At 33.8% G+C, this 12,086-nt stretch overlaps 1 protein-coding gene across 1 annotated transcript; it reads left to right on the plus strand.

Annotated features, from left to right (window-relative positions):
- Positions 1 to 5,890: 5,890 nt before the first annotated feature.
- LOC149556295 (uncharacterized) lies at positions 5,891 to 10,878 on the plus strand. Its single transcript, XM_089830510.1, has 7 exons — positions 5,891 to 7,044; positions 7,739 to 8,037; positions 8,176 to 8,913; positions 9,290 to 9,412; positions 9,510 to 9,710; positions 9,840 to 10,040; positions 10,166 to 10,878. The coding sequence occupies exons 1-7, from the start codon at positions 6,786 to 6,788 to the stop codon at positions 10,280 to 10,282; spliced, it is 1,938 nt and encodes a 645-aa protein (XP_089686636.1). The 5' UTR covers positions 5,891 to 6,785; the 3' UTR covers positions 10,283 to 10,878.
- The last annotated feature ends 1,208 nt before the right edge of the window (positions 10,879 to 12,086 follow it).

Here is a 12,086-nt window from a genome sequence, read left to right on the forward strand (position 1 = left end):
TTGGAATTATTTATATTTCATAGTATCCACTTCACCTTTTAGATATTTTTTAGTACCATAATGAAATATATTAGATCTAAAATTGAGAAAAAATGTTTGTTAAATTATTAAAATTCTTGTTTAGTTATTAAATAAGAGATATTAAATTATGGTTATGAATAATCTTTATTCTTCATCTCCTTAGGTTCATGTAATAGTAATTAAAATTTACTAGTGTTTTACTTTGGTTCCTTTGGAGTGAAGTAAAGGATTTTACCATGTGGCATGAGACTATTATATTTAGCACTTTATTATTAATTATATGCATACTCCTTATCAATTTTCATAGATTAGTATTCTATGGTAAATACATTATTAGGGACTGAGAAGGAACACATGCTTACAAAGTACATATTTACTAAATTGTAATTCATGTGAAATTGAAAAAACTATAGACTTATAATAAAAATTGAATAGACTTATAGTAAAAGTTGAATTTAAAATCTTAATTATTTATTGTAAATTTGTTATCCTAAAATCTTGCCACAAAAAATGAATATGGAGGATGCCTATGAGAAAAGGGTTCCTATAAGACCAAACAAATTGAGACAATCATAATTGAAATAAATTGTTTATATAACATTTATAATTAATAAATATTTGTTAAACTTTAAACATAATCAAATGAGGAGAAAATACTTTTTTTATCATCGGTTTAGTAGTGTATGACTACTGACTAGTTGATTAGAAGTGAATGGAATAATATTTCCTAAGTCAGGTACAATAAGGTACAAATGTACCTTATGTAACTATTCTCTTATTTTGATTCATTATACAATTTTCATTTTTTATGTGATTTTTATTGAGGCACTTTTATTGTATCACATTGCCACAAATTATTGCATTCATACTTAACTATATGCATACAACTTATCCTCATTCTCATGGTGTTTGATGCCTTCATATAATATAGATATGTGATGTGGCAATTTCTTTGAATTTTTGACATTCCTCAAGATTAAGTTTGGAAGGATCCTCCTTATCATGTCCAAGTAGTGTAGGGTTATATGCTTTTCCATAAATGTTTTTTTGTACATTTATCATTTTCTTTCTAATAAGATTTTTAAATTTATGTTTTAAAATGATACGTCTATGTATATTTTTTAATGCATCTTATGGTAATGATAACATGTTCCAAGAAGGTGAAAATTTGTGTTACAAAAACTATTTTAGCGCTCTATGAGAAGGATCTCCTAATGTAGTGAAATTTCTACATGTATTTGGTTTTTACTGGATATCTTTCTCAATGTAGTAATAATATTTGAATGATGTAAATTCTTATGTAAATGAGATAATAAGGGACCATATGATAATCATACTTAGGATGCTACCTACTAGATGATGCATGTCGTGCGCTAAGATCTATACATTGGGGGAGGGGGGGATGGTGGGTTAAAAGATAATAATGTGTCATGTTGAATTGCAAGTATGCCTACAATGATTATTAATAAATGATTTTGAAAAGTGAAAAAATGAGAAGCCCAAATTTAGAAATTCTCTATGGAAATATTAAAATGTTTAATTAAGGAGAAATCAAGATTGAGGAATAAATTATCCCAAGATTGAGATACATTAAACCATAATAGAGATTTATCATTAAAGGTTTCTATGAATGCATACATCAGAAACACCATCAAGACACCTTGAAAAATATTTAACATGTAAGTATACATGAGATCATTGATAATAGGGACACTAATGACGTGTTGATTATAAAGAGTATGATGCAAAACATTATGAGATGAATATATTATTTTTTCACAAATATAAGCAATAGAAACATGAATTCTATCATTAAATAATGTAATAAAAATCATAACCATTAATAAGACTACCATGAAGTAATGAGAAAGGTATTCACAATAGAGTGAGATATATTTGTGGGAAGACAGACATAAGTAGGTTAGGTAACACAAATACATATCATGACTATTATTGTAATCATCATAAATCTCATCACTAGTATAGTCATCATAGATAAGAAAACCAAAAGCAAATATGTTACTAGGAGGAATAATTAACCATGACTAACAGAAAAAGTGTATCCATCCTCAAGTGCACCACTATGCTTCTCAACAAATGATGAATCAACATGCTCATATAAAGGAGAGTCTATATGTAGAATAATCAAAGTGCTACATGAGGTCCAAAAAAGGCATAAGATCACTAGGTGTGCCAATATCAACAATGTCACATGAAAGATACTCCCAATATTAGGATTAGGGATCATATGACTTATACACCTTGCAAATCAAGGTCTACTCACCATTATTTAGTATTTGTGTAATATTTTAAATACTCTAATCACGTGGAAAATGGCATCCACGTGGATGTAGTTTGACCCCGCAGTAAAATCTATTTTTCATGAATTATTTAGCTTACAATAAATATGTAAATTCATTAAGTTGGTGATTGCTAAGTGAGCTATGAAACATATCTATGTTTATGTATGTATGTGGTGTTTAAAAAGTAATTGCTATAGCTATCTAAAATGCTTCAGAGTTACTTTGACTTCACTTAATCTTTACAATAAAACTATAACATTAGGAGATACATTTTATTTGTAAAGGTATACTAGAGTTTAGACACATGGGTTGAATGTGGAGAAATGATAGATGTAAAACTTCAAAATTTTAAGGGATATTTACATTTTTTTAAGGAAATCCTCTATATTTTGGTAATAATTCTACATGATTTTGAAACACTTCTCTAAGTAGAATGCCCACAAAAGATTATTTTATAGTTTTATAATTCAAATATATATTTAAAAAATACATATACACTCTTTGAATATTATGCATGATGATACTAATAATACATCACAATGTATTTTAGCCATGAGAAAATATAGAGCTTCTAATATAATCTTTCCATTCAATTAAATTTACATAAAACTCTTGGTTGCTTTTGTTGTAAATAGGTAATTCACACCAACTTGTTCCTATTAGAAATCATTTATAGGAGAAAGAAAAACAAATAGCTTGCAACAAGTTTGAAAATTTGGACTTCGATCATTCAATTTGGATGAATTTAAAAGAAAATTATTATCTTGGACAATTGGACACATATACATTATGGAGAGCACTTGGAATATACACTTGTTCAAGGACGAAACACTTTTTGAAAAAAAAAATTGTCATAATGAAAGAAAACTAACCTAATTATATTCCATTCTAATATCACATTAGATTTGTGCTAATTTACTTTCTCAACTAATAAAAGTAACATTAATGTCTACTCCACTCATTATAAATTGAAAGAAAAAATATATTTAAATTCCCTCTTAGATGTATAAGTCAAGGTCAAGTGGAAATGAGTCAACTTTAATTCTAACAAGAGCTTATTTAAGTTAATAGATTGAGACAATGGTGTTTTTTTTTTTTTTTTGAAAAAATGCAACAAAAAAGATTTCACACTTTGATGTGGTGGAGGTGAGAACGAGTTGTTATCAATTAATGATTACAAAGTCAAGATGACAAATAACCATCTTCAATCACATATACACATATTATTTTAGCTATAAAGAAATAAAATATATCTAAGAAAATTCAGCAAAATGGTTGCAATGAAATGTTTCACCAATTTGAAGTTACTATTTTGTCAAGATATGATTAATATTTTTGTCAAACAACTATTCATCAATAACTTCTAAATTTAAAAATTTAAGTTTTTTATGATATTTATATCTTCTATTTTGTAATTCTCTTGGCCTTTATTGTTATTGTTTGACTTTTTAGCCTCAGGTAGAAGTAGAGGTGTCATCTTGTTTCTACCCACCTCTTTTTTGTGAATATGTATACGAATGGAAATTGACACACTTATTTATAAAATAAAACTTGGAATTCATATACTAAAACCACTTCTATCTATATAAATTTTTAAGAATAAAAAAATTAATAGATTTTATTTTACAAATATGATAATTAGTAAAATTAATGGAAGTTCCACCTATATAATTTTATGCAACATTTGTCTTTCTTTTCTCAAACTTAAATAAGCTTTTAAATAAATAAATTTCAAATTGGTTCTTTTAGTTTTTCACATCCCATGATGAATCGCAAAATGGGATTCAAAACATTGAAGTAAAAAACTTGCACACAATCAAATTTAGAAACAAGTTAGGGGAAGATACCCACTAGTGAATCAAGGTCCAATAGTGGTTCTTATATACTAATAGTTGGTCTATGTTTTTCTTTTTTTGTCTTTTTTGATTCATGGTTTGCTCATTTGTGCACAACTACTTGATGATTTATGAACCACTATTGGAGATTTGTGAGTTGTTAGTAGAGATTTGTGAAGCACTACTAGACATTTTCTGAACTACTATTAGTGATTGCATGAATATTATTGGTGCAATGGGGGTCAACTGTCAAGTCTAGGTGAACACTTTTTAGGACCATTGTTTACCCTTTTGTGCATCGTTGTTGGTGAGAAGCTTAAAGTTTAGCTTTGAGTATTTAAGTCACATATCAGAACAACAAAAACAATAAATAAAAATTGACATCATTTCATACCTCAACTAAATGTGCAAAATAAACTATACCCACTATTGAATGTTTTCCCCTATCTCTACTTCAATAAATAAAAATTGACATCATTTCATACCTCAACTAAAAGTGCAAAATAAACTATACCCACTATTGAATGTCTTCCCCTATCTCTACTTAATAAACAGTAGAAACCTCCTAACATTAAATGCTAATATTGTTATGTCTACTATTATTGCTTCTACTCCTACTACCAATTTTATAAAACAAAGCAACTAGATGACGTGTTTGAATACATAATCTTGAACAATAAACAACAAAGTACATATTTTATATAAATACATAACAACTAATTTCAATTGAGAATCACATGGTTTGAATTTATTTTGATTAATGATTAAACTAGACAACTTAGAAAAATATATTTCCCTTTTGTGTTGTCGAATTTGACCCTCTTTCTCCTCCTAGGTGGAATAGGGGATGATAGCAAGGTTGACCGATGATTCAAAAGCATGGAAAATTGTGGTGGTTGGAGCATATTTTATGTTTGAAGAAAAAGAGGGGGAAACAAAGGGAGATGATAATGAAGTGACCAAGAATGACAACACTTTAGGGAGAACAAGTGGCCCTACGAACTTATCTCATTTGCCACTGGTCAACCATGCCCTTAACTTATACTTTGGACGGCCAACAAAAAATTAACATTACAAAACAATACTAATCTCCAAGCATAAAATTATCATTAAAAAATAGTAATTCATTGAATTGTCTTTGGAAAAAAAAAAATAATAATAATAATAATAACCAAACATAAAAGTATCATTAAAAAATAGTACTCCCCGAACATAGAATTATCAGTCAAAAATAATAATAATAATAATAATAACCCAATATAAAATTATCTTAGAAAAACAGAATGCCCTAACCTATGTAGCTGTTGCCCCGTCATTATACAGGAAGGCAATCCAATGCATGTGCTCCAGAAGCACTACTTTTTTAATTATTATTTTAATAGTCTAACGGCGGGCCCCACAAAACCGTTAAGAATCTGTACGCCGATAGCGACGTTGCCTGACCGCCGTTCACGTGGAGAGTTATGAAAGCAAACGGTCACCCCCTCGGGCAGCTCGCCCGCCTGCCCGCCCGTGCCGTTTGACCCGTAACAATCACCTTTACCGTTTACCGCCGCCAAATGCTTAAAAATAATCAGTCTTCAGCCGTCATTAACCGCAATAAAAATGTTGAGTTAATTACCCAGGGATGTTTATATATTCACCGCCGGGTTAAAGTAAGAGCAGTGGTGAAAACGGGATTTATTTTAACCTCGGACAGGATAAGTTACAGAGAATCTCAGGAGAGGGAGTATTTTTAGTACGAGAGGTAAAATGAATAGCACGGTTAAAAAGATAGGCAAAGGTTACAATGTCGGATTTGTACCGTGTGGGGATTGGAACTGGTGACCTCGAGAAAAGTAAAAATGGCGTTAAAGGTTTGATTTTGAGGCTTCGAATGCTGTCTCTGACAGGGTGAGGTGAAATTTCGGGCCGAAATGGTTGGAAAAGGGTTTTGAAACGTCTCCTGGGACCCCCGGAGGAGCATAGTTGAAGGCTTTGTTTAATAAATTCGAGAAAATGTTAAGATTCATGGCATACGAGTAGGATTCGCGTTTTATTGTTGATGTTTCTACCTTGCTTACAAGTGGGGAATTTGGCCGGCCTAAGCGATGTTTGTCAGCCGGTCAAGGTATTTTACGCGTTTCGAACCTGCGTTGGTGGCGTGGTGTAGAGTCTGCCTTGTGTTTTGGGCTGGAACGTTCGACGAGTAGAAGATGAAAGCGAAAGGAACGAGAGAGGAGTGTGTGCGCGAGTAGGAGTCTTCTTGTATCTAGACGGGATCCCTTTTTTGTTTGATGTAGGCTTTGTTTGCGGTAAACGTGATGCATATTGTTTTGGATCGTCTTGAAGGAATACGGAGGATAGAAGCAAGCTATCTCGTAGATCGCTGAAATTTGTATTCTCGCAGTTGAATTTCTAGAAAGACGGCCTGGCACAGGGTTGAAATATAAGGACATTTTTCCCCAGGGTTCTTGAACAGACAAGGCTTTGATTGTTGTGCTAAATTGTGGAACCGAGGTCCTCCAAAGAGATTTGGGATTAAAGCTTTTCTTGGTGAAGGTGCTGTGAGGAACTTTAGGTTAAATCTTTGACTTTGGATTTTCAGTCGTAGAAGGGTAAGGATTTTGTTTTGTAGTCATCAGACATGGGTTCAGGAAGGGGAAGTTTGGAAGGTGTTCGCAGGGGGATTCGAACTGTTTTCTTTATGGTGATAATGCTGGGATCTCTTCTGGTTGTTTCAGCGCCGATTTTTGTGGCTATACTGGACATTATTGTTCCGTCTGTTTTGCTTAGGGTTTTCAAATCATGCCATGGATTGAAGATGGACTGGAATACCTACAGTTTTCGTTCTTCTTTGGTCGACATTCCTCTCATTTCTCTGATTCGGTCCATCATTATAATCTGTAAGTTTGTCTCGGCGTTTCTCCTGCAAGTCCTCACAATTGATTTCTTTTTGTATTCTGCTAAAAAAAACTGAACATTTCGGAGCCCATTTTGAGGACCAAATGCTGATTTGATTAGTCCGTTAGAAAAGAGAACAAATAAACTTTAGTCTGTACAGTAATAATTCTAGTCGCTTAATTTTTCGTTTTGGGGCGGGGGTGATAAGCACAGAAATGAGCAGATTTGATCGTTTGAATAGAAATGTGTTATTAGCTGTGTTTTGAACACAGAAATGAAACTCCGTTGTTTTTAGTTTTTCGGTTTTCTGAGGCTGGATCTTTTTGTGAACATTCTTAATTGCAAATGATAACAGTAATCAACACACTCGAAGCTATACCTGCAAGTTCGTTGCTAGAACTTAAAAAATATTATTTTATATAGTGGATGATCCAGGCAAAACTTTTTCTTAGGTTTATGGGCCGAATCTTCTGCGGGATTGTCCATAATAAACGTAGTATGCACAATGTAGAATGATGTTTGAAGGTTGCTACAACATGGCAAAAAATGAGTTCCTTTGTTTGCTTCCCTGGGGCCGGATAGACCCAAAAAAACCTAGGTTTTACACTCTTATAAGCTTCATCTAAAGGGAGCACATGATAAAGTGCATCAATATTAGCTGATTAATAAATCTTTATATTGTTTCAAATTTTCCAGGTGTTTATGCTTTTTGTGACATTCCAGCCCTCTCCCATGGACCTTATCTTGGTACTGCCACAGTCTGTGCGTTGGTGTCGGCCGTGGTCCTAACAGTTAAAGCACTTTTATTCCATGAAAATGATGCATTGCAGAGTCCCTCTTCTGGAGCCGGAAGCCTACATTTGAAGCAGTCATGGGGCATGCCTGTAATGTTCTTGTCATCTATGGTGTTGGCACTTGGGCATATTGTTGTAGCATACAGGGCAAGCTGTAGAGCCCGACGGAAGCTTGTTTTCCATCGAGTTGATTCAGAAAGTGTAAGTTGATTTTCAATCGAAGCAAGCAGTTAGAAACTAAATCTTGATTAACTTGATAGCAATTTATGATGCGTTTAAAGTTTATTCATATTGTTGTCTTATGATTTACCTGATTGGCATTTTTTTGGGGTTTGGCAGGTTTTGTCATGCAAAACGGTTTTTAATGGATACCAGAAGGTACCTCGCTCCCCAACCCCAAATTCTAGTAAAAGTTCTTCTAAAATTGATTCTGATGAAAAGAGACGACTCATTTATGAGGAGAAGGACCTGCCTGCCAGAATGCTTGCTGACGCTGACAGTCTTTTTGTTCAGTTTGAAGGTCTTCTTGTTCATTATAAAATTGTGAATGGAGGCTCATTTGCTGACTCGCCCATTTATAGGTCTTTTCAGGGTAACCATGGTCGAAATCAGTGTGTTACCCCAGGAAGGCTTAGGATTGACAATACGTTTGCCTTTCCTTCAAAAAGTAGCCCTCTACCCAGGAGCTACAGCAACAATATGACAAATGCATCCCTTTGCACTCCACTATTAGGTGGCTCCGTGACAGTGGATGTAGATAAATTATGGAATCCGGATTTTAATGAACATTCTGGATTTGCTCAGAATATGCCTGAATTGAATCTGGAAGAGTATGAAAGGCCCGGAGGAGTAGATATGAAGGCTGGGCAACAAAAGAATGGCACTGATGGTATAATCTTGATACATGGGTTTGGGGGAGGTGTTTTTTCATGGAGGCATATTATGGGTCCCTTAGCCAGACAAACCGGACAACCTGTTGTGGCATTTGATCGGCCTGGTTGGGGATTAACTTCTCGGCCTGGCAGGGCAGAATGGGAAGAAAAGAAAATGTCTAACCCGTATGAACTTAATACTCAGGTGAACACCAAAAACCTGACTGTCTTGCCCTCTTTAAAATGTGTTCTTTTTGTTTCTTGTGTTGCCTTAAATGCTTGGTTCACGCAGTGATTTAAAGCCTTTAGTCATAGACTCTATTATAAGCAAGAGTGGTGATTTTGATGCATTTATTGCTTTGTTTTTTATGAAAGTAGTGACCTCTTAACTTTGAGTTTATTTTTTCTTTGAGCTTCTTAACTGTAACCATTTAGCAATATATATAATACAACAAAGCTAGGTATTTTGTGCTGGAACCTTGTATGGTGTTTTAGTTAAGGACAGGTATCTCTTTGTTCCATAAGCTGGGATGATGTAATCTCTTTCAAAGCTTAATCTGTAACTTTTTTGCCTTTGGCAGGTCAATCTGCTGTTTTCTTTTTGTCGAGAGATGGGTTTTTCTTCAGTTGTGCTTGTGGGTCATGATGATGGGGGATTGCTTGCACTAATGGCAGCTGAAAGATCACGTACCCCCAATAAACAGGTGAGGTTTGATAGATGGTCAGTTGGGCTCTCATATTTTACCAATGCACAAACAATATTTCTAACTAGTTCACACTTTGGAATCTTGGATGATGCAGATAGAGGTCAAGGGGGTGGTCCTTGTTAGTGTGAGTCTAACTCGAGAAGTTGTGCCAGCATTTGCAAGGATTTTGCTGCACACATCTCTTGGACAGCAAATGTTGCGTCCTCTTTTGCGCACTGAGATAAGCCAAGTTGCGAATCGCCGTGCTTGGTTTGATGCAACAAAACTAACATCAGATGTTCTGGATTTGTACAAGGTACACAACTTTCTACATTTAAACTGAAACCGTACATATTACAGTTGAAAATATTTAACCTTTCAGATCAAGAAGGATTCATTTGTTGTTGGGAAAATGATAAATTTTATTATGTTGGTTTTATTACAGGCACCATTATGTATTGAAGGATGGGATCGAGCACTTAGAGAAGTTGGCAAGTTGTCCTCTAGAGCTGTTCTTTCTGCTCAAAATGCTGCAGAATTATTGAGAGCAACAAAAAAATTGCCAGTGTTGATAGCTGCTGGCGCAGAAGATATTTTAGTTCCACTTAAATCGGCTCATGCTTTAGCATCAAAGCTTCCTAACTCTGTAAGTAAATCAAAATCGAGCCTGTTACAACTTTTGATAGTCTTGAGATTGCATTTATTGATTTGTATATCTAAAAGTTCAAGTGTTCCACATTGTTATTGACACAGCTGGTATTTGCATTGCAGAGATTAGTTGCAATATCTGGGTGTGGACATTTACCCCACGAAGAATGCCCGAAAGCATTGCTTGCAGCCTTGTTACCCTTTGTCTCAAGACTCTTTAATGTTTCATTAGAAACGTGAAGCACAACACCAGGATAAACCAACATGTTTGATGATATTTGCTGAATTGCTGGATGTTAATCCTCAACTTGCTTGAGAGGGGCTGTTTCCATTTTTCAGGGACAGTACCTGTACACATTTGGATGGATGGAGCTCACAGACTTTCTCAGCAAATTGTGTTTGTCTACATGGAAGGGACGACATATTCTAACAGGAGTCATTATACGCTTGCTAACCATTCATTTATTTAAATTTGTGACTTTGGAATGCAGAATTATTTGCAGGCTTGCTATCTCTGTATTCAAAATCCCAAAGCTATGAGAGTGGACCCAAAAAAGGCATGGATATTTTGGGAAAGAAGCTTATGACAGCATTCACAGATGCCCCTAATTGTGAGAGTGTGACCTTTGTATCTGCTTGGAGTTTGTATATTTTGAGGAAAATTGAATGGCTTTGTGTATAATATCTACCCGTACATTGCACATTTCACTTGTGCATCATGTTGATATTATTTATCAAATTGTCTCATACACATGATTCTTCTATTGGTTGGCACAGCAAATTATGCTGCTAGCTTTCTTGATGCATTATCTAAAAAAAGATTCCCATTTTACTTTGCTAATGTGTAATGCTGGATAATCCTCGGGTTTCGGAAGACATGGACTGTTCTGCATTAATTATGATCCACTCATTATGACGGTTAAAATTTGTTTGTTCTTTTTAGCCAGGGAATCTTGGCTGGCATGTACAGAGAGCATGTTTGTTGCTTGAATATACTATTTTTATATTAGCTCCAACATGTGTTTAATGGAAGTTGTTGGGTACCATATAAGAAGATTAAATGGATAACTATCATTTGAAAACGATTTTTTATCCAAATAAGAAATAATTGTACATCTAAAGTGCAGAACAGCTACTTAATTTGGTATATTGTTTGTTAGAATTCAAGCGCTTATGCATCAATTTTATTGCACAAATCTGTAAATCATCACAAAGAAGAATGGTTTTTTATTCCAAAAATCCTGTAGTCTATATTTAGTTCATATTTGAAACAATTGTAAAACTAGCAATCACACCTTGGTGTGCAATAGGTACGCCGAAGATATATTGAATATTGACTATGAAAAAATATATAAAGAGGAGAGAGGTAGATAGAGGAAAATGACATTACTCTTTGAGAATACCTCTTTGTCTCTCTCATGAGCTATTTCTATAACTTTGTCTGCCTCTCTAACTATTCACCCCTCTCTAGCTCTATCTACCCCTATATCTCTAGCTAGATCTTTCTATAACTATTTAAGAGATATCATATTTTCTATTTTATTAAAGAATATCATATTTTAAATATCTCTCACTCATCATAAAAGGAGGTATATCACTGAATATAAAGAAAACATAATTGATTATTAACAAAGTAAATGAATTATATGTAGTGTTGTCAAGAACTATTTAACATCATCTATTTCTACCTTTACATCTCAATATACATCTCTCTATATATCATTTTTATCTCATCCTTCAACATTCTATTCATCTTTCCCCACTATTTTTCTCTCCCACTTCTCTCCCCATGTTATTATCTATTTGTATATTTCTACTTATTTATGTTTGATCTCTCTCTCTCTCTCTCTCTCTCTCTCTCTCTCTCTCACGTGCACACACACAAACACAACTTTTTCCTCTCTACATTCATCCATCTCTCCCTTTCTCTATCTCCCCATCTCTCTATACCCTTATATATATTTCATTTCTACCTCTAAATATATCACTTAATATATCTAGATTTATATTTCTATTGCTTCCCCTATTAAATATAATTTTTTTA

This window comes from Cupressus sempervirens, chromosome 5 (assembly GCF_028749045.1).
Source record: "Cupressus sempervirens isolate cs-2001-9-10 chromosome 5, ASM2874904v1, whole genome shotgun sequence".
In the NCBI taxonomy this organism is placed as follows: Eukaryota; Viridiplantae; Streptophyta; class Pinopsida; order Cupressales; family Cupressaceae; genus Cupressus; species Cupressus sempervirens.

Coding starts and splice junctions, on each gene's coding strand:
- LOC149556295 (XM_089830510.1), top strand. CDS start 6,786: ATGGGTTCAGGAAGGGGAAGTTTGGAAGGTGTTCGCAGGGGGATTCGA. Junction 9,711..9,839: donor ATGTTCTGGATTTGTACAAG/GTACACAACTTT, acceptor GTTTTATTACAG/GCACCATTATGTATTGAAGG. Junction 10,041..10,165: donor CATCAAAGCTTCCTAACTCT/GTAAGTAAATCA, acceptor TTTGCATTGCAG/AGATTAGTTGCAATATCTGG.